At 38.2% G+C, this 25,291-nt stretch overlaps 1 protein-coding gene across 6 annotated transcripts in view; it reads left to right on the top strand.

Annotated features, from left to right (window-relative positions):
- The window catches only part of Ccser1 (coiled-coil serine rich protein 1), a 1,108,363-nt gene that overhangs the window by 132,046 nt on the left and 951,026 nt on the right, over nucleotides 1–25,291 (top strand). For all 6 annotated transcript variants that reach the window (XM_034511175.2, XM_076939866.1, XM_076939867.1 and 3 more), the window contains exons 2-3: nucleotides 6,163–7,527; nucleotides 8,720–8,901. In XM_034511175.2, the coding sequence (XP_034367066.1) occupies nucleotides 6,204–7,527; nucleotides 8,720–8,901 (1,506 nt within the window). In that variant the 5' untranslated portion in view covers nucleotides 6,163–6,203. The remainder of the gene's footprint in view (nucleotides 1–6,162; nucleotides 7,528–8,719; nucleotides 8,902–25,291) is intronic.

A 25,291-nucleotide genomic window follows, 5' to 3' on the forward strand; every position in this document is an offset into this window, starting at 1 on the left:
TTTTCACTCTACACTAGCTCATCTGATGCAGACCAAAACTCCAGGTTTTTTGTTTTTTAATTTTATATATCAATCCAGTCATTTACTCCAGGTTTCCTTTGGATAATCCTATAAATTAGTATCCTATGACCACAGCTCCTTAATTTTAAACAGCAAGCACACATTTTTTTTTTTAACATTGCAACAGAATGCAGAGATATGCCTGTCTCTATTAGTACAGACTATAAGATAGCTGGGTGGTACCTCATCCTGAAATTACTATTTCTACCACTCCTGGACCTAACATTGCTCTGTCCAAGGGTGACCTTGAACCCTGGAATCTGCCTCTTTCTGACAAGCTGGCTCATTAATGCAGCCGCCTCTGTATCTTTTGATTCCTGAAGATCCTTATACAATGTTGTATCCTTATTTTTTGCATGGATAAAAAATTCTAACTCATATTTTTAGAGTTTCTTTGTATAGCCTTGAAGGCTGTCCCAAATGTCTCAGCATTAACCATTTTGCTGAGACATTAGCCACATCTTCACCTTCTAGACTCACGCTCTCTCAGATTATCATGGAGTCATTAATGTTAACAGAGAAAATGTAAGGCCCCCACGAATGGAGGACCTCACCCCAATAACTGCAGGACACCAAACTTGATGTAATCAGCAAGAGGCATATTTTAATCAGTATACTGAGGTCAAGACCTATAGCCCACACAAGGGCAATGGGGTCTGACCCCAGGGCTTTGGAGACAGAGAGAATTTAAAGCCCAAAACCACAACTGGGGGGGGGGTCAACCACAACACAGGGGGAGTAAGGAAGGGCTATTGGAGAGCACCTGTGGAAAGTCCCAGCCCATTATTCAGTTTGTGACATTGTGCAAGGAACAGGCTATTCTCTAAGAGCCTATATGTAATCAGCCAAGTTCCTGGTATCCAGGATGTACGGGCACACTGAGAACTCCCAACTCAAACTCTCCTGGTATCCAGGGTGCACAACTCAAACTCTCCTGGTATCCAGGGTGCACAGGAATGCTAACTTGAACTCTCTAACCCTATTTAATCTATCTTATGATCAGTTTTTAGTTTCTGGTACCCATAGCACTTGGTCATGCTATCTTGAACTCCCAGCTCTGAACTCTATTTAATCTATCATCTATTTTGTCTTGTGGATAGCTAGTTTCCTAGGACCCAGAACGCAGAACAAGCTGATCTGCACTATTGACTCCATCTGTGGAAGGTTTAAAAATTTTTAACTCTTTCAAAGACATTTCTCACAGCAATGAGAAAAGATGTACAGTATTATACAAACAAGTGTATGTCAATGGCAGCTATCAACACTTGTGCAGGTCCACGTGGGTTGGCCCTACCCCAGGGGCAAGGACTATGCCAGTCTGTCCCCACCAATGGCATGCCAGACCAGGCACAAGCACACTAAAAGTACAATAGAAAATCACGCCCAGTTTATGTATACAAAATGGATGTGGAATAAAGGATAAATTTTACCTTTAGTCTTTATGTACTATCCCTGGCATTCCTTACAGTTATGTGCCTATTTCAAAATGTGGAATCATAAACATTATTGTCCCCAAGCATTTTGACAAAGGATGGCCTGTTTCTGTAAGAGTTTGGTCAAATAATGTTTGCCATATTGTTCACATCATGATGTATCCAGTGCCAATGGATAGTCAGACTAACCTAAGCCCCACTGGCACTTGAGTTTCCCAGCCTCTGATACACTGTCTATGGTGATTGTAGTTAGGCAAGCAGATGTTAGGTCTAACATAGGTAGGAACTGGTTGAGTCCAGGTGAGAGTCCTTGGGGAAAGCCCAAGTGGCAGGGGAGTCACCCTGTGTATAGCACCAGCATGTTTGCTGCCCGTGATAGTCTGCAGCTTCTTGACATTTAATACTCCTCCTCCCCCTCCTCCTTTTTCCCTCCTCCTCTTTCCTAATTTTTCTTTTCATGCTCCATATCACAATTCTTATCACCATGGAGAGTTTTAGGCTCTGGGAGGAGTAAGGAAATTATTTGTCATGTCACAGCACAGAGATTGGAAATAATAGGCCTGAGGTCACACACATCGTTGCATCCATTAGTATTTTTCTCAGATAGATATTCACTGTCTAAATCTCCAAACATAAACTATACATTATGTAAATATTAATGTGCTATTGATTATGTCTTAACCTTGCATATATGTACATACACATGTACATACACACACACACAAGATTTTGACTTGGTTTTGTTGTAACTGTATTATTATATTATTTTTATTCTATTCTTTCTCCTTGACTCTAGGATTATGTTATGCAAGTTGAATTTGGAGCAGTCTGACTTTACTTATATGTCTATTCCTGTGGTAAATAATTTTAAGAAGTGCCTGTGTCTTATGCAAGCAATAATATTTGTATTTTTATCTTATTTTTATCAGAATGAGATAATATGTTCTTAGTAGCTAATTACATATAATATTAATACTTTATTAATTAACTGCTTATTTTCAGTTATGATTTCTGACCCTGTTGTGCTTGGATGCATAATCTCACTCCTTTTCTGTGACTAAAGACCCATTTGTACTGCATCCCTTGGTGTCCTCACTGATTCCACTGACAGTGTAGCCATTGTCTGTGATGTAGGAGCTATTTATATGTTCAAATATACCTCCATTATTTTTCTATTTGCATATGAGATTAAATGAAGTGTTTTTAATGTGCATTCACAGGAAAGTGAAATGATGGTTAGAGTCCGAGACTGTTGCAGGGTAAATAGCCTGTATTGCCTAGAGCAAACACCTTTCTCAGAAGGGTTTTTAGAAAATTGCCACAGACAGACAAAATGACCACTCTCAAGAGAAAGTCTACTCTACCTGGGAAAACACAGGAAAGAAAATTTACAGACACAAATTGTTTATAAGTAACAAGTTTCAATCTTAAGTCATGCAGAAATAAATCATCTGTAACAATATCAACCAACCAGAAGCCCCAAGGCTTCTAGGGACTAAACCACCAACCAAAGAGTACACAGGGGATAACCATAGCTCCAGCTGGATGTGTAGCAGAGATATGATGCCTTATCAGAGATAAGATGCCTTATCTGGCATCACTGGGAGGGGAGCCCTTTGGTCCTGTTGAGACTTGATGACCCAGGATAGAGGAATGCTAGGACACTGAGGCAGGAGTGGGTAGGCAGTGGGGGAGTACCCTCATAAAGCCCAGGGGAAGGAGGAGGGGATAGGGGCTTGTGGAGGGGAAGGGGGATAACATTTGAAATGTAAATAAATAAAATAACCAATAAAAAATAAAAAGAAAGAACAAAAGATAATAAATCTACCCCCATACCACCCTCCAAAAAGAAAGAAAATCTGTCCAGTACTAGGAACTACTTTATTTCTTATTTAATGGAATAACTAAGAAGCCGACATAGTCTTGGCTGTTAGCAGGACGAAGGCAAAATTAGTGAAGAGAGGGGCATACAGCAAGAAGCACAGCTTTGGAGATTTAGACTGCAGCAAGGTGCTATTGAGTTTTTCTCAAGACTAAGGAAAAACTGAGCTACAGCTATTTTATCCTTCCAGTAGGAAACAAGGGTTCATGTAAAATAAAGTTTAATTAATTTCTTATCTATCATCTGTCTGTCTATCTATCTATCTATCTATCTATCTATCTATCTATCTATCTATCATATAAAAGCATTTAACTGAGGGCTTGCTCACAGTTTCAAAGAGTAAGTCTGTGATCATCATAGCAGAGAGTGTGGCACTAGTGCCACAGCCCCTACAGCAAGGCCACAATTAATCCTTATCAAACAGTTCCATCATGTAGGGGCCAAGCACTCAAATATAGGAGAGACAGGCCACTGATGGAGGGCACCAACTACTCAATAATCGCAAAATTTATTACAGTTCCTTTCATAGCATAAGGAGTCAAAGAATCTTTTATTTTAATAGATTTTTCTATCCACTCAAAAACAGAGTTCCCCTTAACAAATCAAAACAAGGCAGAGCTCTCCTCGTTTGCATTAAGTATTCAAGAGCATGTAAACTATGCTTACTATAGAAACTTTCCTGAAAACATTTTCACATGTTAGTCTTTTGAGTACTTTTGAAGAGACCTACAATTGAGCTCCTCTTTCAGTTTGAGGGCTGATTCAAACAAGAAATGCTAAGAAAAGGTCAAGGAATATTTTAATACAAATATGTCAATGATGATAGTATTTTGGCAGCAATTGTAACATACCTACTTAGCAAAACTGATCAGTGTCACTCCAGGTTCCTTGATTGCCTTAGCCATGATCTCCTTAGCCATGTGATTTCAGAATCAGCCATGAGACATTCCCCAACAGGATGAAAATGCAATCAGAAACTGTCTAGTTTCTCTCATAGCTTTTATGTTGCTATTGAACGAGTGAGTACGTGTTGTCTGGCTAGCTAGTATTGTATGTAGCATCTTGGGTCTGCAACTGGGTAAGAGCATTGATTGCTTTCCTCAGTCCCAGGGAGGAAGCTTTCAGATCAGTTCCTGGGTCCTGCAACCAAAGTGTGTGTTATCTTCAGCAATAGAATTTTACCATCGATCTGTGATGAACAACCAAAAGCAGTGACAGTAGCCTGTGTACCACATAGAGTTTCATTCAGGTGTTAAGAAACCAAATAGAGTTTCATTCAGGTGTTAAGAAAAAATAGGACCATAAGATTTGCAAGAAAATGGATGGAATTGACCAATATTCTAATAAGTAGGAAAACCCAGTACCTGAACAAATGCTGCGTGTTCTCTGACTCATGTGTATCCTAGCGTTGAAGTTTTAGATTCACATATTTAATATGCAATGTCCATAAAGGGCAGCAAGCTAGAAAAGGCGTATGATATGAAGAAGGGAAAAGGTCATAGGGGACAGGGTAGTAGAACACATGTGAAGTTAGAAAGGACCCATGATACGCAGAAGGGAATAGGTCTTAGGGGACAGGTAGTAGAACACATGTGAAGGTAGAAAGGGAAAGATTTGGCAGCATTGTTGTGGAGTAGAGATGGGCAAGAGGACAGGATGGGGAGTATTCAATTACTTTGTATGGATTTTGGCTTCATTTCTGTTGCTGTGATAAAATATTTGTATGAATTAAAAATGCTTAGTGGAAAATGGTATTATTTTTAGTACATGGATCTAGGTTTCAGTCCAAATGAGAGCCAACTATGCTATATGGGGTAAAAAGCAGTACCAGGGCAGAAAGTTTGAATGCATATGCTACTGTAAGACCTGAGTGACACTCTCTACAGTGAAAGCTTGCCAGCAGCTCTCTGCTCTTCATGCCAGTGGAAGCAGAGCATTCTGTATCTGATACTGACCACAAGCCAGCCTCAGGTAGAGAAGTCTGGTTTTGTTTCATTAGCTGGTGACATTAGCAAGTTACCTTTCTTTGCACTATAAAATGCCTGTAGCATTACTACTTACTTCTAGAATTTTAACAAAAAAAAAAGATATCATATCTGAGAAGTCCTTTTGCATCAAACTAGTGAATTATAGCAGCCACTTTCCTATCCCCCTCCTTACACTGTTGGTAGCCGGCACCCAGGTGCTCCGTCCTCAATACTGTCATAATTGCTTGGGGTTTCTGATTTGTTCATTAGTGCTGCTCGTGATTATGACCACGTCTTTCCTTCTGCTCATAGTCTTTTCCCTCACCTAACTATTCTGTACCTCTTCCCTATATCCTGGGTGATTGAGTTTCTTTTGTCAGCAGTCTGATTATCCCTAAGCTTCCTGTGCTAGACACTATGGCTAAGAATTTGCTCCAGTTGATTTTTCACAAGTGCATATTTTAGTGCCTGGCTTGCCAGTGTCTGTGGTCTGTGTTTCTGTTAAGTTGTGTAGATCACCCATTGAGCCACATGGTACTAAGCATGGCTGTGTTTAATTATAATGACCTTGTGTTTCCCAAACTAGTACTCTTTTTTTAGTAGATTAAATATTTGTGATACTCTTGAAACTTTTAATTCATAGTAAGATTTTAATACAAATTTGTAAATTATTTTTCTATTTCCTTAAATCTTGAATTTTGGCATCCTGTTATTTTTGCATAATTTCATTCTTTGTTTTGAAAAGCTGTATTTTGCTTAGCTAGGTCCTGGTCAATATTGATTTTTACTGACTTGCTTTTTTTGTTTAAACTATTTTCAGGCTGCTAAATTGGCTACCACAGTGCAACCCTCGGGGTCCCAATGGGGGACTCAGGATCAAGACGATGTACCCTCGTCTCCCGGTTGCCAATATTTAGGAAAAGTATTAGCAGAAGACATGATTCTCTCCCTTCTTCACCCTCTTCCGGTAACACTGCTGGTGTGCACAGTTCCTCTCCTTCCAGCACTAACTCCAGCTCAGGGAGCACGGGGAAACGCAGGAGCATATTCCGTGCTCCTTCTATCAGTTTCCACTATAAGAAGGGGAGTGAACCCAAGCCAGAACCCACTGACCAGAACCTTAGTATTTCCAATGGTGCTCAACCCAGTCACAGCAATATGCAGAAACTAAGTTTGGAGGAACAGGTCAAAACCAGGGGAAGACATTCTGTGGGTTTTAGTAGCTCACGAAGTAAGAAGATAACAAGATCTTTGACAGAAGATTTTGAAAGGGAAAAGGAGCCTTCAAGTAATAAGAACGTCTTTATAAATTGTCTAAGTTCTGGCAGAAGTGAAGGGGACGATTCTGGATTCACAGAAGAAAAAAGTCGTCGTTCTATTAAACAGTCAACAAAGAAGCTACTCCCCAAATCCTTTTCATCTCACTCTAAATTTTCTAAGTCAGTTCCTCAGAGCCAATCCACATCATTGGTACAGCATCCAGAATTCTCGCTGGCAATTGCACAATACCCAGAGCAGGAACCCGCCTTAGGAAGACCTTCCCCATCTTGCTCTGTGGATGTAACAGAGCGTGCAGGAAGTTCCTTACATTCGCCTCTGCTTTCTGCTGACCTGACAACAGCTCAGACCCCTTCAGAATTCTTGGTCTTGACTGAAGATTCTTTGTCTGAGGCAGATGCCTTTCCTAAAAGTGGAAGTGCGGCATCACACTGCGACAACTTTGGCCACAATGATGCTACCTCTCAGCCCACTTCCAGTCTCACTGTTGTCACAAAGTCAAAGATGGAATTTGTGGGGACTGCACCCGGTGTGACGATGTCTCCAGGGAGGTACAGGCTAGAAGGTCGGTGTAGCACTGAATTGCATTCCTCACCAGAGACTCCTGCTGCTAACCAGAGGGAAGTGTTACTACAAAGCATTGAGCCCCCTGTTAGAAATGCTAGTGACCCAGAGACCCACTTACCAGCTGATAATCAAAGAGTAGAGAACCCCTTGGCACAGGCTGGTGAACCAATGCTGAGGACCAGCTCCCCCAGGACACTGGGCTCCTATGACCAGCAAAAGGTACTGGCTGAACGCCTGAAAGGGATCTACCCTGCTTCGGATTCAAGGGTAATCCCTTCCTCTGGAGATCATCATGTTTTTAACAAAACATCTTATGGATATGAAGCAAGTGCTACCAAAGGTATGTAGACTTTCCTCATGCAAACATTATGTAAATTAATTTTCATTTTATTTGAAAAATTATTTTTACTCCTTATCTTGAGTGGAAGGCACGTTTCCTATCTACTTATAATTTCTGTGAAATGCTTCCTTGGTTTTAGATTTCTGTCAGCTATGATGAAAATGTAAGTCTGTGTGACTCATTTTTCTTAGCTGTATTATTTCTGCTATTCTGAGCAGAAATCAAGGTGGAGGAAAAGAAACTCTACTTGGAATGTGACTGAAGAAGTATTGGTACTTTCTAGCTAAAGGCATGCCAGGCAAAATCTTCAGGAAGGAAGTGTGTGAGAATTCAATTCTGCTTCCTGTGTTAACAAAACCCAATGCTTTCTCAATGCTGAAAAAGATGCACATGTATCCAGAGATAATGTATGCTGTTTATAAACATTAACTAAAATGATTTTTTCCTGTTGTTATAATTGCAAACTCTTCCTTAAGCAAGAGGACTGGGACTCAGGGAAGATACACACACACACACACACACACACACACACACACACACACACACAGAGACACACACACACAGACACACACACACACACACACACATAGAAGCAGATGATCAATGGCTGGGTGGGGACTGCTGGGCTCCTTGTGTTTAAGATGTTGCAGATCTAAAATCAAGCTATTGTATAGCACAGGCAGGTGGAGGTTATCTTGATACAAAATTTAGACTCTTAGTAGTTATATTTCAGGAATGATCTAAAATATCAATAAAATTAAAAGTAAATCAAATGACATCATATCAAAAATCACATGTCCCTTCAGAACACACCAGTTTTATATTCTAAATACATGAATTTGTTTTGAGCATATCTGATGTAGGACTTCATACTTTTGTTTGATAATTCTGAAACAAACTGCTGCTTGGTAGCTCAGGCTGACGCTAACTCCCCATGAAGAGGATGATGGCCTTGAACCAGCACCACTCTTCTTGCCTCAGATTCCTGAGTGATGGTACACAGACAGATTTGCTTTTGTGGCTGCTGTGAGTCTTCAAAGGGGAGGAAGCAAATTTTTACTATAAACTCAGAACTTTTTTCTGAGTTAGAGACCTTTTGAATCATTCTAGGGTTTTTCATTATCTTAAAATGGTATATTAAGAATTCCATTTAGGCATTGATATTCATTTTTCATTATTTGTCTTGCAAAAGTGCTTGCCAGTAGCCTCAGTCCATATCGAGAAGGAAGATGTATAGAGCGGCGACTGCGGTCCTCGTCTGAAGGGACAGCAGGGAGCGGCAGAATGGTCGTAAAGCCGAAGGATGGGCATGTGGAAGCCAGCAGCTTGAGAAAGCACAGAACGGGGTCCTCCTCTTCCAAAATGAACAGTCTGGTGAGTCCGCACATCCATCTGCAGATAATGAGAAACACTCTGTGTGCTTGGCATGTTCACATCTCTTGCAGAAAAAACACAAGGTGAATGGAGAAGGAACACAGGGTGAATAGAAAATTGGTTTCCATGCTCGATGTTGCCAATCAGAGTGGCTAAGTTTTCGCTTGAGAGTCTCATGGAGTAATACAGATAACAGCTTGCTAGACAGCAGCTCTCCCTTGTTTTGGGAGAAGTTGTCTCATTTCTGTTTTAAAGCACCATCCTAGGATAGGAATGCTAAGCCTCAGAAGTCGTGTTTCATACGCACCTCTGCTCCATGAACACTTTACTTAGCAGCCTTACGTTATGGGCACCTTAGGGTCCTTAGCAGTTGCACTGAGGGTCTTCTCTCAGGGAGAGCAAGCCCCGGGAGACTCTGCAAAATCCCCACTTGAGACTTGAACATATTCTTTGGACAAGTGCTTGTAGGCCAAAGATTTGTGTATGGGTGCGCAGGCCTGAGCTTGCACATGCGGGATACATGTCAGCTATCTTACAATATAAAATGTAGCCAAACACGAGGAATGGGCTCAGGAGGCCTCAGGTGGGTTTGTAATTTTAGAGTTTATGCTGCTCGTTTTTGCACAGTTGCATGTTTTTACAGCAGTGTATTTAATCCCCATTATTTAACACTGCTACCTTACCGTTAGACACCTACCTACTACTTATTGACCCATGGATATAGATTAACTGCTTCAAATAACCCTTGACAATGACTGTTTAATGGCACCGTAGCTTCAATTTAAAATACTACCATCCGCATCTACTGTGTTGTAAGAAGCCTTAGATCCTAAAGTCACACAGGGCTCTAGAGATGCCTCTGAGCTTGGTGGAAGAAGTTTTGGTCACTGCTTAGAGAGGAGAAAACATTCCTTAATCTTGGAGAAAATCAGAAATCACAGAATGACAAATGGCAATGGGACTTCTGGTCCCATTGATCCCAAACTGACCATGTGTTTGCATTTGAGCTCATGCACAGAGGAAGCTAAGTGCGCAGATGCAAGAAGCTAACACTGCTCATCCTTTTCTCTTGAGTATTAAAAGTACAGCATGCATTTTGCAGTTGTCCTTAAAACAAGAGAACATGCTTATGATGCTTTTAAGACAGTGGTTCTCAACATTTCTAATGCCGACACCCTGTAATACAGTTCCTCATGTGGTATGCACCCTCAAACATAAAAGTATTGCTGCTACTTGATAACGGTAATTTTGCCAGTGTTATAAATTGTAATGTAAATAACTGCATTTTCCCATGGTTTTCAGCAACTCCTTGTGAAAAGGTTGTCAGACCCTCCTAAAAGGGTTGTGACCCACAGGGTTAGAACCGCTGTTTTAAATAATGGTGGATTGAGGCTGATTGTTTGGAAACATTTTCCTCTGGGAAAGTTGCATTGTTTCTTCATGGAGCGGTAGTTATAGAAATAACTTTTCAATCCACTTAAAAGTTGGCGTTTGAATTATTTTATATCTGAAATTTTATTCTTCCCATAATTCTTCTAAATAAATTCCCCCATAGTATCAATGAACCCCTGTTTCTGATTCTTTTATTATATCTAGAACTTTAAAACAGGGATTTTGTTCTCTTGCAGCAATGCATTTCAACACATATCTACGCAGTACTAGAAAGTGGCCACGAGATGGCAGAAAACCACCATTTTTTGTTGAAACACTTCAGCCTTGGAAATTTGGGGATGCTACTAAGAGTTGGCTGGATTTGCAGATGCTATTTGTTGAAACAAATACCAGCACTTTTGAAGTTTTAGAGATGACTTAACAGAAATTACCTTATGAATTCAGTTTTCCTTTACATCAGTTTCCAGTTTCAATTTGCATTTTTGTTTTGTGGATTAATTTAAAATATGCTCCATACATCTTTAACATACAGCAATCAAAGGAAGAAATTCTATGATGTTTTAAGCAATTCTAAATGGGTTAATACAGGATGTGGTGAAGAAATGATTTCTAATAATGCTGATGAATTCAAGGTGCAGCTTCTGACTGTGCGGTTGTACAGTCACAGGGGTGGAACCCTGTGAACTCATTCACATTTTGGCATTTAAACTATTACCCAAATACTCAAATGTCCTTTTTACACCCTGTTGTTGATGCTGCAAACGTGATAAGGAAGGCAGATTATGACTTACTTCGTCAAAATCATTCACATGGGATTTCTGGCTTTTAGGAGATGTCCAAGGTCACACCCATAGTTCAGGGTCACATCAACACAACCCACAAGAAACACAGGAGAAGGCCAGCCATTTCTGGTTCTTCCTCTATAAGTTGCTAGCTTAGAATATGTGCTCTCAGTCAGGTGCTTGTGGAAGACTAGAGCTCACCTATTTAGTCCCCTTTAGAAGCTCTTTGTTTTTGCTTTGCCTTGGGGAATGAGCCATTTTCATTTAGAAGCTGTCATCATTCACTTATAGTTTTTGTAGGATGGTCATGACTTAACTCACTTCGTGTTAAATGGTGGAAAGATCGGGTTGAGTGAGAGATCTGTAGAGCTTGAGTCGCCCTGGCTTGTCATGCACTTCACCCAAAGCTGTGCCTAGCTGCTAGTTCATTCCCTCAGTGATTATTACTAAAGCGTACAAATGCAGTATTAAACGGTACTTATTAAAAACTCCATTAAGAGCAGTATGCATTCCTGTTTTTCTCTATTACTAAAGGAACATCAAGGTAGTTATAAAGATAAAGAAAAAAACCTTGTCTTTGATTCCATTGCATTAGTTCAGTTTTGTTGTTAATAATGGAATACCGAGACCCCGTAAGTTATACAAGGGAGTTGAACTTTGGGTACGGTTCTGGTCCAACATTGATGTCTGTGACTGGTCTATGGCATTCTTGTTGGCAGAGTCCCAGGTGCATCATATGGGAAGAGACAGCAATTGTATGAAAGAATTTTCCAAATCACATCTAATACAGACCCATTGCCAAGAAAAAAACATTCATCTGCTAATTAATTCATTCATGAGGGCAAAAGCCTAGTTAGACACATCTCTCATTATATTTAGTTTGCATATAATTTTAGTGTGAGTCCTCAGGGGGCACAAACTTTACTTAATCAACACTCCAGCACTGCAAGAGATCTTTGGTAGCTTTCTGTCACTTAGATGGAGATATTAGAAGACCAGGGTTGATTGCTTTTTACTCTTCAAGGTTTTCTGTTTAAAAATAATTTTTTTCACATATTTAATTTTATGGGTATGAATGTTTTCCCTTCATGTATATATGTGTACCACATGTGTGTGTGGTGTGTTTAGAGGCAAAAAGTTGGTATCAAATCCCCTGGAACTGCAGTTAGAAATGGTTGTGACCTTCCATGTGGGTGCTGGGAACCAACACAGGTCTTCTACAAGGGCAGCCAGTGCTCTTAATCTCTGAGACATCTTTCCAGCCCAATAATTTTAGTTTTAATTGGTCAAATTTGTTTTTCTCTTTCTCAAGATAAGAACTGCTATATACCTTGTACAGTTGCCCCATTAGTTGGCACAGTCTCACAGCAAGAGATACTGAAGGTTGAGGGATTCTGGATCTGTTACAAGTGTCTGGCTATCTGAATAGATGCATATTTGATAAATAAGAATTGATGCTTCTTAAAATAACAGCAATTTCTCAAAAGATTGTTTTCGAAACCTGAAGGCTTAACATTTTTCCTAAACAATTTAAAGGTTGTTTTTTTTTTGTTTATTTAAAAATTATGTTTCTATTGAAACAAATACAACAAATTAACTTTAATATGAAAGATAAATTTCCAATTCTTAGGCCTGTAAATGTATTAATAATAAACAACAGAATCCAACATAAAGCATCCTGGAATTTAGAGAAAATCAAAATATTTAATATATTTCTACTTGTAGATAATTTTACAATTGGAGAAATTATTGATGATTACTTCATAAACTGCCATACCTGTCATATCGGGTCAGGAGCTGTGATTAACAGATGAATGAACAGTTTCAACCTCCCAGTGTGATTGTGTGTTTGGATTGATGGAACTTTACTATTTTAATGTTAGCGTATGCACCTCTCACTCTGCTTTGGACTCCTCTGTTATAGTCTGATGTCCTTGGTGTCTTACATCAATTCTGAGTCAAGTGTTCAATTTTTAGCCTTCTTTAAAAAGACTTCTTGTTGTATGTATTCTTAACATGAATACCAGCAACCTCCAAGCAAGTTAAAACACCTCTAGACATTGCTAAAATCTACAATAATGGTCCCTGGTTGAGAATGGGAGTCACAGACAGAGGCAGTTTTCCTAATCTTTTCTCAGCATCCACCTTTTCCTGAATTCTGATAACCTAACAATCAAGGATGCCATCTGTGTACTTCCTGCCATTTCAGTATGAATTCTCCCTTATTTACGCACTGACCATCCTTCTGGATTCCTTTGCGGATCCCTTCTTCAACCCACACATTAGGTACAGCTGTCCTCTGGCCTCTGCTACCTTACCTTTTCATTTGCCTGACCCATCTGAAAATCTAAGAATTGGGTAACGTTACGTGTGGCTTACACACTGTAAAAGGCTAAGAATTGCTACTTTGTCAGAACCCTGATATCAAATAGGCACTGGAAATCAATATACTAGATTTTCGCAAATAGAGCCAGGCTCAACGAGCTTCAATTAGTAATAGGTGGAAGCTGGAACTTAGAAATGACCTTGAACTTGCTTTCTCCCAGAGAACTAATGGCTTCTCTGACCTTCTCCAGTCTGCATCATGATTGTGATATTCATGTTACACATAGCTGTTCAAGCCAGCTGTGACAACACCTCAATCTTGAATTATTCTCATTTCCCCCACACTGTATGTCCGAAGTAACATTAGAAAATCAGTTGTTTTACCCCTTAAAATAGGACCCACACTTCATTCAGTGACACAGTGCAGAACAATACATTCTGCCGGGTCCGCTGGCACCCACATTAAAACCTTTCCTTATTCCAGTCAGTCACAGCTGAAGTTAAGCAAAGGACATAGTGACAAAAGTTGCAGGTGTTACTCATGTGTTGACTGTCCAGATAGTTTGGTAGCACAGCCCTGGCTGCCTGCTCAGGTATTGTTGTGGCCTCTTCCATGGTAGTTCACTTGCCTGCTCTGGTGCCCCAGGGACTGCAGGCACCCCTCCTAGAGAAACTACCATGTGAATGGGATTGTAAAGCCCAACCACAATGCAGAAGATGCAACACAGTTAAAATGTAGTAGATGAATGAACTTCACACTCTGCCATGTTTCCATATTGTTTGTACAGCATCATTTCCTAACTGTTCTTCATACTGTGTCTGCGAATCTTTAATGTGTCTAATGTAAGAATGTGCACTTTATATCAGTTTTGTGAAACTTGTCTGGAACAGAGATATATAATATCTGAGGCATGCCTTTTCCTAAAACATGTTATCAAAATAGATATACTCCCTACTGGAAGGGAGGATTATGTTGTCAGTTATGAATGACTTTGGTTCAAGCAAGTTAGGGCAAGGTGTTGGGAAAGGCCACTCCATTCATTTCCAAGCAAAGTGGCTTGCTTCCTAGATCTGTTCACTAGCCTTAGAATAAAAATACGTGTTGTCTTTTAAAAGAGACTTTTGAGAAGATAAGTGTTTTAAGAGCTAACCTCAGGCTCAAGTGTGTGTTTTTAGGAGACCAAGTTAGTTCCCCTCAGCCCCGACAGAAAAAAAAATCTTAAAAAGTTTTATTTATTTTGATTGTTCTCAAAAATTTCAGATCTTCCATAATTAATGCATTAAAATGCTTATAAAATCATTTGAATCGTACCTATAAGATCTGAATATTTAATATTTGAATATTATTATATTTTACAACTTAAACACCTGCTTAAGCTAACCAATTTTTGTTTTTTTATTAAATTGCTGGGAAAGCACTTAAGATAGCTATTGTGGGCATTTACAAAGAAATTTGAAGTTTCCATTCAATTAGATAAAATCAAGGTTAAGAATTTTACATTTATGTGAATACTTATAAAAGTAAAACATTCATGGATCACTAATTTTAAAACTTTCTCTGTTAAATATCAAGATAATGCTGTATAAAATTATTAGAGGTTCTAATGCCAAAACAAAAAATATGCCTTAGACAACATTTATTATATTTTCCCTTCCCCTTTTCTTGTAGAATTAGTGTCTTTATTATGACTACTGGTCTGACTGGTGATTACAGTTTCTAAACTGTGAAGGAAAGCTTTACAAAGCTCACTGTCTGCGCTGATCTTTCGACTTCTTTCTTCATTCTGCTGGGAGACTCTCTCTGCCAGGAGGATATTAAGTTGACTATTTAAACTTTATGAGATTTGAAGTGGAGGATGACCAGCTGTCAAATAATTCATAGTAGGCATTGGGCTCTGGTAGAGATGAGGCAGTCTGGCTCAGCATGCTGTTGCCCTCAGTAGATTTATGTTCCAAAGAAGTGTGGCCACATGAACACAGATTTAAATGAAAGGGCAATCAGCCACCTGGCTATGGTTCATGAATCACAGTGAGTTTCTCCTTTGCGGTCTATTTTTTTTTTAAATAATAATACTAAATGTATATAGAAAGTATCTTAGTGTCAAGTGGCAGCCAGAGTACACAGATACTAAAGTGTGCAGTTGACCCAGCAGCCCATGGGATGCTGCTGTGCCAGATGGAAAAAAAACTGAAGTGTAATGTTAAGCTTCAATTTAGAAAAGAGAAAGGTGCCCTCCATGAACACTCATTTCCAAAGCACCTGTCTCTCTTGGACGTCCTGCTCCACAAAAGGGGATGGGGGTACCTGGGAATTTCATGAGGGATAGACTATAGTTTATTGAAGAGAACTTGCTGGAAGCCTTCCAAGTCTGTTAACTTAAGCTCCTGTTTTCAGTATATAGTTTTGCTTTGTGTTTTTATTTTTATTTACCCAAGTCATTAAAAAAAATTATAATACAGTCGTAAGCCAGCTTAAGACCATTCAATACAATGTATATTTATGTCAGCTTAACAGATGGATATTAGAATAATATTACAATGTTTGGTGCAAAGCTAATCAGTGTTCTAAAGGTTGACAGTCTATTACAGACAATTCATTTCAGTGAAACAATCTACACGTTACCATGAAATTTCATGACCTGAGACCTTACAGAAAATAGAAAAACCAAAGAATGTTCCAGCAATATCTGGGAGCCTTTCAAACAGAAACTTAGCATGAAATTGTCTTTGTGGAAGAACCTCTAAGTTCTGTGTTCTAACCCAAATGTGACTCCAGGGTCACCTCAATAGAACCAGTATTGCTCTTGAAGAATCTGCAACTCATTCCAAATATGCACAGAGAGTCATGTAAGGCGGGGGTGTTGAAAGAGAGTGAGTTATCATAATAGAGCCAAGATGTAGGGAGAATTGGGCAGAGAGAGTCATATGTCATAAGCATTTTGGTGGGAAGTCAGGAGCCATTGATGTTGTTAGGCAGTCAGTGGCATAAAAGATTTAAAATTAGTAATCATTATTCTTTTAGTTTTATTTTATTATTAATTTTAGTAAGAATGTATTTGTGTGTGCATGTACATACATGGGCAAGATTCAGTTCTGTCCTTTGATTATTTTGGTGTCACAGAGCAAGCTCAGGTCTTCAAACTTAGTGGCAAATATTTTTTAACAATGATATATCACCCTGGCTCACAGATTTAAATAGATAAAATGAATTTGCTATATGCCCAAAAAGTACTATAATAAATAACTTATAAAGGGAATTTCATTTTTTTATTACTTTGTAATATATGGCATGTTTCTTTTTCTGAACATTAAAGAGAAGGAAATTTTTATGGTCCAATTTGATTGAAATACTTTAAATTTATTCTAGCCTTTTCTATTTAGCTAAAAGTTCATTGCATTTATTCAATTGTATTTATTTCTCTTTGACTGTTTCTAAAAATTATGAAACGGTGCATATAAATGATTTCTAATCAGTGAATACTTAACTAAGATATTGCAACTTATCAGGAGTGAACAAGTTTGTAAGAGGAAAGATGTTGGTGGAGGAATATGAAGTAGAAACTATTACATTGATGTTATATTGTGTCTGTCTACTTTTGCTGTTTTAAGCAATTATTTTTATCTGTTTTAAACTAGGAGTTCAGTTTAGTTGGTTAATGATGAAGTCACACAAAGCGAATTATAAGCCATCACTTTTCTAGCCCAACCAAAGTTTAATCTATAAAATACCATACAACTTCTATATGAGTCAATATGGAAAGTATGCAGCCTAATGGGGGAAGCTCATAGCATTGAGAATCTCTGTTGCCTTCACAGAAGTGATGGCTCCAGAGATGGAGTGGCTCTGAGCGTCTGGTGGCTATGAGGATGGGTGCCACTGTAAGTTTCAGTGGGCTTAGTTTTGTTACCTTTTTTCTGTGTGTTAATTTTGCAATCAGCCACCTTCATTCAAACTGGATTTCCTTTATTAAAGGTGACAGACATAAAATAATAAAAGGCCAGCAAAGTAATCTGCATGAGTTGATTGTGTGATTCTCTTGTAATCAAAAAAGGCCCAGATTTATATATATTTATAGAAAATGGCTCATATCTACATTTTCTTTAATAGAAAGTGCTCTACTTTCTATATCCTTTAAGAAATCATTTCTGCCTGTTATGTTGAAGAAGAAGATTATTAATAATAGATAGATCAGAAATACAAGCAATTCGTAGCAATTATATGTAAGCTTGAGGACCCTTTGATTTCAAGAGATCATACGATATGATCTTTCCAGTGATATTTTTGATGATTACTTCATTAGTAATTTTCAATAATAAATATTTTATAAAATTTCTCTCCTTAATTTTTCATGTATGCAATTATGTAGATGTGTATGAGTGCATAAGGAGTTCAGAGGCTGTTGTTGTCTTTCAATTGTTTGCCTCTTTCTCTTCCTCCTCCTCTTCCTTCTCCTCCTCTTCTTCCTCCTCCTCCTCCTGCTCCTCCTCCTCTTCTAAGCCTGAAGCCCACTTACTGTCTTTCAGCAAAGTGGCAGAGCACAGAAAAAGCTTTAAAAAAACCACAGTAACCTTTCTCTATGCTAGTAACAAAAGCATCAAGAAACAGATAGTGGAAACACGATCTTTATATATTTACTGTATATTTTCTGTAAATGTTCTTAGTGGTGAGTCCCTTTTGCATTCAGCAGCAGCAATAGTGGATTTATAGGATGATCTCATCTAGAATCACAGGCAAACATACCATGCATGGCATGGTATGCACATTACATGGAACAAGACAACACTTGAAGCAAAAGATGAGATGGAGTAAAAGTTGAACATCGAGTCATAAAAACTATATTTAACAGAATGAGCACTGTCTTCAATTTCCAGGTTGTTGAACTGAAATCTGTTTTATTGTTTGTTTGTTTTTTGAAAAAAAATTCTTTTTGATGTTTGATTCCTTAGGAACATGCATATTTTAGGGTTGTAGTTTCATGTGTTTCAGTATTCCAAGGAGACAGTGGGCTTACCATTCAGATCTTATAAATGGAGAACTACCATGCCCTAAGTAAAGCAGCTTGGTTGCTTCCTATCTTAGGTTGGTTTCTGGTTCATGCCTATATGTTCCTGAATTTATTGTGAATACCTTTTCTAGAAATGTCTTTCATGGGTTCCTAGTAACTTTTGCTATGATTCTTTTCCATTTTACTAGCAAACTCACTCACTCTATTGGTTGTTCAAAGTTTTATGCTGAACATCATCAATTCCAAACAGTGAGCCCTGGGAGCCCTAAGCCTTTTCTTACCAGAAGCTCATGTATCTGCAAAAGAGGTAGCCCTGTTCCCTCATCTGACATTAAGATGTCACGTGTGAACATTACAGTAAAAACATCTCTGCAAGTACTGCTGCTTGAGCCAGGAGCAAGGTGTAATGTCCATCCTGGGCTCTTCAGATATGACAGCATCTGCATCTTCTAGTGAATTGTACTCTGTCAGTTTGCAGGTGCAGGGAGTAGAACTGTATGGAACCACAAACTAGATTGTTGATGCTGTGAGAATGAGGCTTTCACTGACCTTACAGTTGTCTCTCAGCATGAAATTCATAATTGTTCTCATTAAGAGTTCTGTCTGCCTCCACATTGACAGGGATATATATATATATATATATATATATATATATATATATATATATATATATATATATATATATATATTAGACTGCACTGGGAAGGGATTAAGACCACCCGCACCAGGCATCAAAAGCTGAGCACAGAAGGGAGTAGCAGGAATTCACTGGTGATCTGACCACACAGCAGCTAAGCAATGCTTTTCATTGTTCAATGTGGCGATCTGACAGGCATACAGCTGCAGCTCTCAACATTTCCTCTCAAAAAGTCCCCAAATTACACACTTGCCTTCACAGTTTCTAAATGCAGAAATTAAAGGGCATGGATATTAATTAATCATTGCAGATATGCTAATATAGTGGGTTTTATCCATTTGTTCAAGACTCTTGACATTTCAAAACTATTACAATTTAAAAAAATAAAAATTTTAAGATCAGTAACTTTTACCGTATTAGTAATGGAAGCAAAATAATGTCTTTAAGTGACATTGATGAGTCTATTTAAATGTGAAATAAAATAAATGTTATTTACTTCCCAGCTGAAAATGATTGAGCTAGAGGATCATGCCACAAATTTTAAAATCTCTTTCTCTTCTGGTTTCATATAAAGTGGCTGGGAACTCATCTGTCTTGCCCTCTGTCTGCTGAAGTATATTGCTTCGTGAACAGCAGTACAACTCATAGTGACAAGGAGCTGGTGTGTGGAGTTCTTTAGTATTTAGGTAATGGTGGAATCTGAAACTGTATCGATGAATCTGTATTCTGAAATAAAGGGTGATGCTTACATTAGTGTTATGCTCTTGGAAGCCCCTCCCTCTCATTATTTTAAAGGTACATCATATTCACTTCCACTCTGAGTTCTGGCCCATCTTCTCTTTCCTTAACAGAAACTCACATCTACTCTTCTCTGGCCTGTTCCTGATCCTCCTCCCTTGAGACCTCTGCCTTTAGCAGTGACCTTTTCTAGATTAACCTCAGAATTTCTTCCAGAACAATAAGTGCTTATGCTGTCATAGTATGCATTTGTTGCTGATGAGAGTTTGTGACATTGCTCACACTTTCAGAGGTATAGGGTAAAGTTACAAAATATTAAGTAACTTGTACCCAAGACAAAAAGGTGGTGCTTGTTGAGATATGGTTTGAAATTCAGAAAACAGGATTTTAAATTTTATCCTGGTAGCAAGAACTATAGAGGAAAAAACACAGAATGCTCTTGATTTGTGCTGTGTGCCTTTGTGTGTCTTCATGTGTGTGTGTGTGTGTGTGTGTGTGTGTGTGTGTGTATTTTCCTTTGTGTGCATCAGTGTATGTATACTTTATGAACCATGAGGGTAAATGTCCGAGGTCAGTATCAGGTATCTTTCTCAGCCATTTTCTACTTCTGATTTTGAGAAAATATCTCTGTACTTGAAGCTTGACAATTAAATTAGACTTGTTGATGAGCAAACCCCTAGGCTCTTTATGTCTCTACTCCTACAATACTGGGATAACAGGAGCCTACTGCTGCATCTGGCTTCTCTTGTGTGGGTGCTAGGGTTCTGAACTCAGGTCCTCATGCCTATGTGATGAACATGTTACTGTCTGAGCCATCTTCAACTTAGAGCTTCTATTGCTGTGAAGGGACACCATGATCACAGCAGGTCTTATAGAGAAAAACATTTAATTGGGACTGACTTACAGTTCAGAGGTGTAGTCTATCATTGTCATGGTGGGAAACATGGCAGCACATAGGCAGACATGGTGCTGGAGAGTTCTACATGTGACTCAAAGACAATTGGAAAAGAGATAGACACTGGGCTTGTCTTGAACATCTGAGACCTCAAAGCCCCAAGTGACACACTTCCTCCAACGAAGTCACACCTCCTAATAGTGTTAGTCCTTGTGGTCCTAAGGGACCATTTTCATTCAAACCACCATAACTCTGACTTTGAGGTGTTTTAACATTTACTTTTAACAGTGACAACATGAAGTTTGAATAGTAATGATTATTTATTTTTGTGTATCTACATTAGTTGATAAACCATTATTTAGTTAATCTGTTTCCAATATTAAGATCTTTTATATTGTTAGGACATCTTTCTTTTGGTTACCTATTACAAGTAAATTATCTGTAAGTTTGGCAGCTTGACTGCCATTTTATGTGATTGATCTCTTAGTGATTTTTATAAAACTTTATTCCTTTTCTTCAGTATATTCTTCCCAACTTATGACTACATTTCTCAGTGTTGCTGTTAAATTGATATTTTACCCCTCTCCATCAAGAACTTGATAAGAACAGCATATGATAATGGAGCAAAAATTAAATATCAAAATTTCAGGTACATGGTATTCTTGCATGCTTTATAAGAAATCTAGTTATATAAAATGTAGAGAATTAAGTTTAATTTACAGATAACAAAAAAGAAAGCATTCTGAAAATATTTTTAATACTTATAGCCCATAAGTTAAATTCACTTCTTATGTAATTCAACATATTACATATTCATTTATATTTAAATTACATTTTTATTCAATACTTCACTGTGTCTTATGAAAGATGGATGTTGTATTAGTTCTACTGCTGTGAGAATGAACATGACCAAAAGAACCTTGGGGAGGCCAGGGTTTGATTCACTTACACTTTCACATCACAGTGCATCACAGAGGGAAGCCAAGATTGAAGCTGAAGGCAGGAACCTGGAGACAGGAACCAAAGCAGAGGCCATGATGGATCACTGCTTACTGGCTTCCTCTCAAGAAGCACCCTCATAGAGGCAAAGGGGAGGGGAGGATCGATGGGATGAAGTGTTTGAGGAGGGGAACTGGGAAGTGGGATATCACTTGAAATGTATACAAATAAAATGATTAATGAAAAAGAAATTCCTCACATGCTTGCTTGTAGGCTAGTCTGATAGGGCCATTTCTAAATTAGTTTCCTTTCTCTCAGATAACTCTAGCTTGTGTTAAGTTGACCAAAAACAAAACAAAGAAACCCCAAAAAACAACTAGGACAACTTCTAACCAGAACTAATCTTATTGCTGCTTCTTTTTACATTTTTCCTGTTTGCTTTTAAAAATTTGCTTTTACGTGAGCAACTTGTTTAAAAGCAAACCAACATTTATTTTCTTAAACCTTAGAAGAAAATCCCCAAACAGTGCTAATTTCTGCTGTGAAACATTACCTCATCCTAATGGCACCAAAGGAGAACTTATTTCTCACCCTAATATAGTGCTCAGTCATAGGACCCAGTTATTGCTGAGAAGAATTGACTGCATTTACAATACCTAATTTATTCAAAAACACTAGGAGAGTTCTATTTAATTGCTTAATGATTTAAACCTTGTTCCCATCTCTGTGGTTCTGGAGTTAAAGCCAGTGCTCTGCCTGTTTAAAACACATTCTCCACCACTGAGCTGTACCCTGTCTCTGAGAATGGTATTTAAAGCTACTTCAGGAAAATGACTGGACATTCTGAGAGATGACAGAACTCCAGGCCTTTTCACTTCTGATCTTTGCTTTCCAGTGGTAACAGGTGAGCTAATTTGTGTCACACTGTGTCACATGCATCACTTTGAGCCATGATTTTAAGCACTTGAAGTAAATAGACATCTGTTGACTTCAGTGTGAAGACTTTGTTCTGAGGGAAGCTAAGGGGAGAACTGTGTGCAGGAGAGGCAACCCTGGTCCCTTCACCAGCTCCTCCTTCGGCTTTAAACACTTTTTATAATTTTCATAATGAATTATTCATGCTTTTACATAGTTCATAATATGATCCTTTTGTAGGAAAATGAGCTCCTTTCTCTGTGCAATGAATTGGAGCAGAAAATCCAATTACTGTCTTTGATCCTGATTCTCAGACGAAAAGCTTGAACTCAGCATTGCATGAGCTCCTTCTGGAAACGCTTGTTCTACTATTTTCAAGTTTTCCTCTTTCCTGCTCCTCTACCTCACTTCTTTATTCATTAATCCTAAAATATATGCAAGCAGATCAGCTCTTCCCTCCTCTGTCTCTCCACATCTGTCTCTGGCCCCTTTGGGATTCTTCTGCAGCATCCCAACTGCTTCTCTGCCTTTGCTATCATCTTCTTCTTTTGAATGACACTGGAGTAATCCTTTCAACATCCAAAGTGATTATGTACACTCTAACCACGTGTCTGAGGCTCTTCCCACTCACCCACAGAAACAAAGGCCCCCAGCTGTGGATACTTCTTAGGGTTTTGGCCTGTGTCTTCACTCCCTGTTGTCTTACACAGCTTGGCCCTTGCTCACTGTTTCCAGTATGTTAGTTTTCTAGACTTCTTCCCACCTTCTATAATGATTCCACACTAAAGTGTCTTTGTAGGAATCTCTCCTGTTGCAATGAGCTACTCTCTTCCAGCTTTCTGCCAGTCTGACTAACCTTAGCATTTCTACTTTTTATCCTCCTCGAGTCCTTACTGTTTTCCATTTATTTCTCCATAACACCTCTCATCGTTTTAGATATCTGTTTGTTTACGTGTGACTCAGTATTGAAATAAAAGAGCCCCTAGAGTATGAGCTTTTGTTGTTGTTGTTTAAATGATAATAACCATCAAGGCCTAAAATAGAGCCCTATGCAAAGAAGGGTGCAGCACATAAAACACTGAAATTGAAATGAACCCTTTGCAGTTTGTAGTAGCTTTTAAATAATTTCTTTTCAATGATAAGTAAAATGTCCTACTATGTTGTTCCTTTAATACTTTAAATGGATTAACTACACCCATAACAGGACTGGATCCAAACAGGCTGTGTACATCTCTCCAAGTCATAGATTCACCCATTTTTGACCTCACTAAGCAACTTTTGAGGGAAACAACTTTTTGCTCCTTAAATTATGTGTCCTGATGTCCGTTGGGAGGCATGACAGTATTTATTTACTCTAAAATGCTGACTTACGCTTATTCACAAACACTATAGCAAGGAGAGAGCAACTCCTTTGTTCTTTCATGGCAAATTGCCTGTGCAATGAGACCTCTGTTTTAAAAAGTCCTCAGAGAAAGCTACAGTATTACTCAAATTGTTCCTGTCAAGTTGAATTTCATTCCGGAATTTGTGCTCATTTAAAACATTTAGAAACAGGACATAGTTTATGGATTCAAAGAAAATTATAACTCCAGCAGTTGTAAGGCAACTGAGAGATTAGAAACTGTTAATCAGCTGCAGTGCCAATTGCATAATTTGTAACTTTGGCCTCTCAGTAATTCAGTTAATTTAACATGACAACTTCATGCTTCACAACTCCACAATGTCAAGTCATTTAATAGGTTTCTCTTTTTCATTTCTAACCATTCCCATATGATTCTCAGGACTCTTAGAAGTACTAATATTATTCAGAGTTTGGCTCCCATTAATTTTGCATTTTGTTATGAATTCTGGGTATCCATCCTCTTCAAACTGTTACAGACAGTTTAGCCCAATGGGTTTGCTTAAAATAAGTGTTTAGTTCATGTTGGATTTAGGTATTATCCTGAAAGCTTAAGCATCAGCCCTAATGACATATGTTTCATAACAACAAAACTCTAAGCAGATTCAACATAAAATGTACTTTAACATAAGACTTTTAAAGGACTTTCACGATGAGAATTGGGAGTGATGTTTGTTGTACAGGCAGCTCCTCTACAGTGAGTGAGAAATGGAGTGGCTCCAAATAGGATATAATTTTAAGAATTCTTGTCATTATTGTAAGATTAATAATAGCATAAACTTTGGAAAGTCACTATTTAAAATATCAGCAGAAATATCTATGTCTTCATATGTAAATTTTTAGTAAACAGCATTTTATCCTGCTGGATCTTGAATTGAAACTAGAGAAGTGATATTTGATAAAGTGCTTTTTACTCTGGTTCAAGTATCATGTATTAACTTTTCCTTATGGAATGGGCTTCTAATGCAATCAGAGAACACCTATTACCCTTACAACAGGAGTGCCAGTCTTAATTTACGTAATAGTTAGTAAGCATTGCTATTCTTATTAAAAAATACATTGATTGATAAGATATAGAATATACAGAATTGACTGTTGCAGCATATTGTTCTAGAGTCTGCATCCACTCAACCTACATCCTGCAGTTCAATCAGCTAAACACTTTCATTTTGTGGTTTACTGATTTTTGTGGTTACTGATTTCATTTTGTGGAGTACTGATTTATATATGACCATATATGACTCTAACCATATATCCATCTTTATTTTTCATCCTTTAATATTTTTCACACTATTGGATAATTTCAGTTTCCTCTTCTCACACCATTAATCTGTTTCTTAAAGGACTTTTGGTTGCCTCTGC

This window comes from Arvicanthis niloticus, chromosome 9, assembly GCF_011762505.2.
Source record: "Arvicanthis niloticus isolate mArvNil1 chromosome 9, mArvNil1.pat.X, whole genome shotgun sequence".
Lineage (NCBI taxonomy): Eukaryota > Metazoa > Chordata > Mammalia > Rodentia > Muridae > Arvicanthis > Arvicanthis niloticus.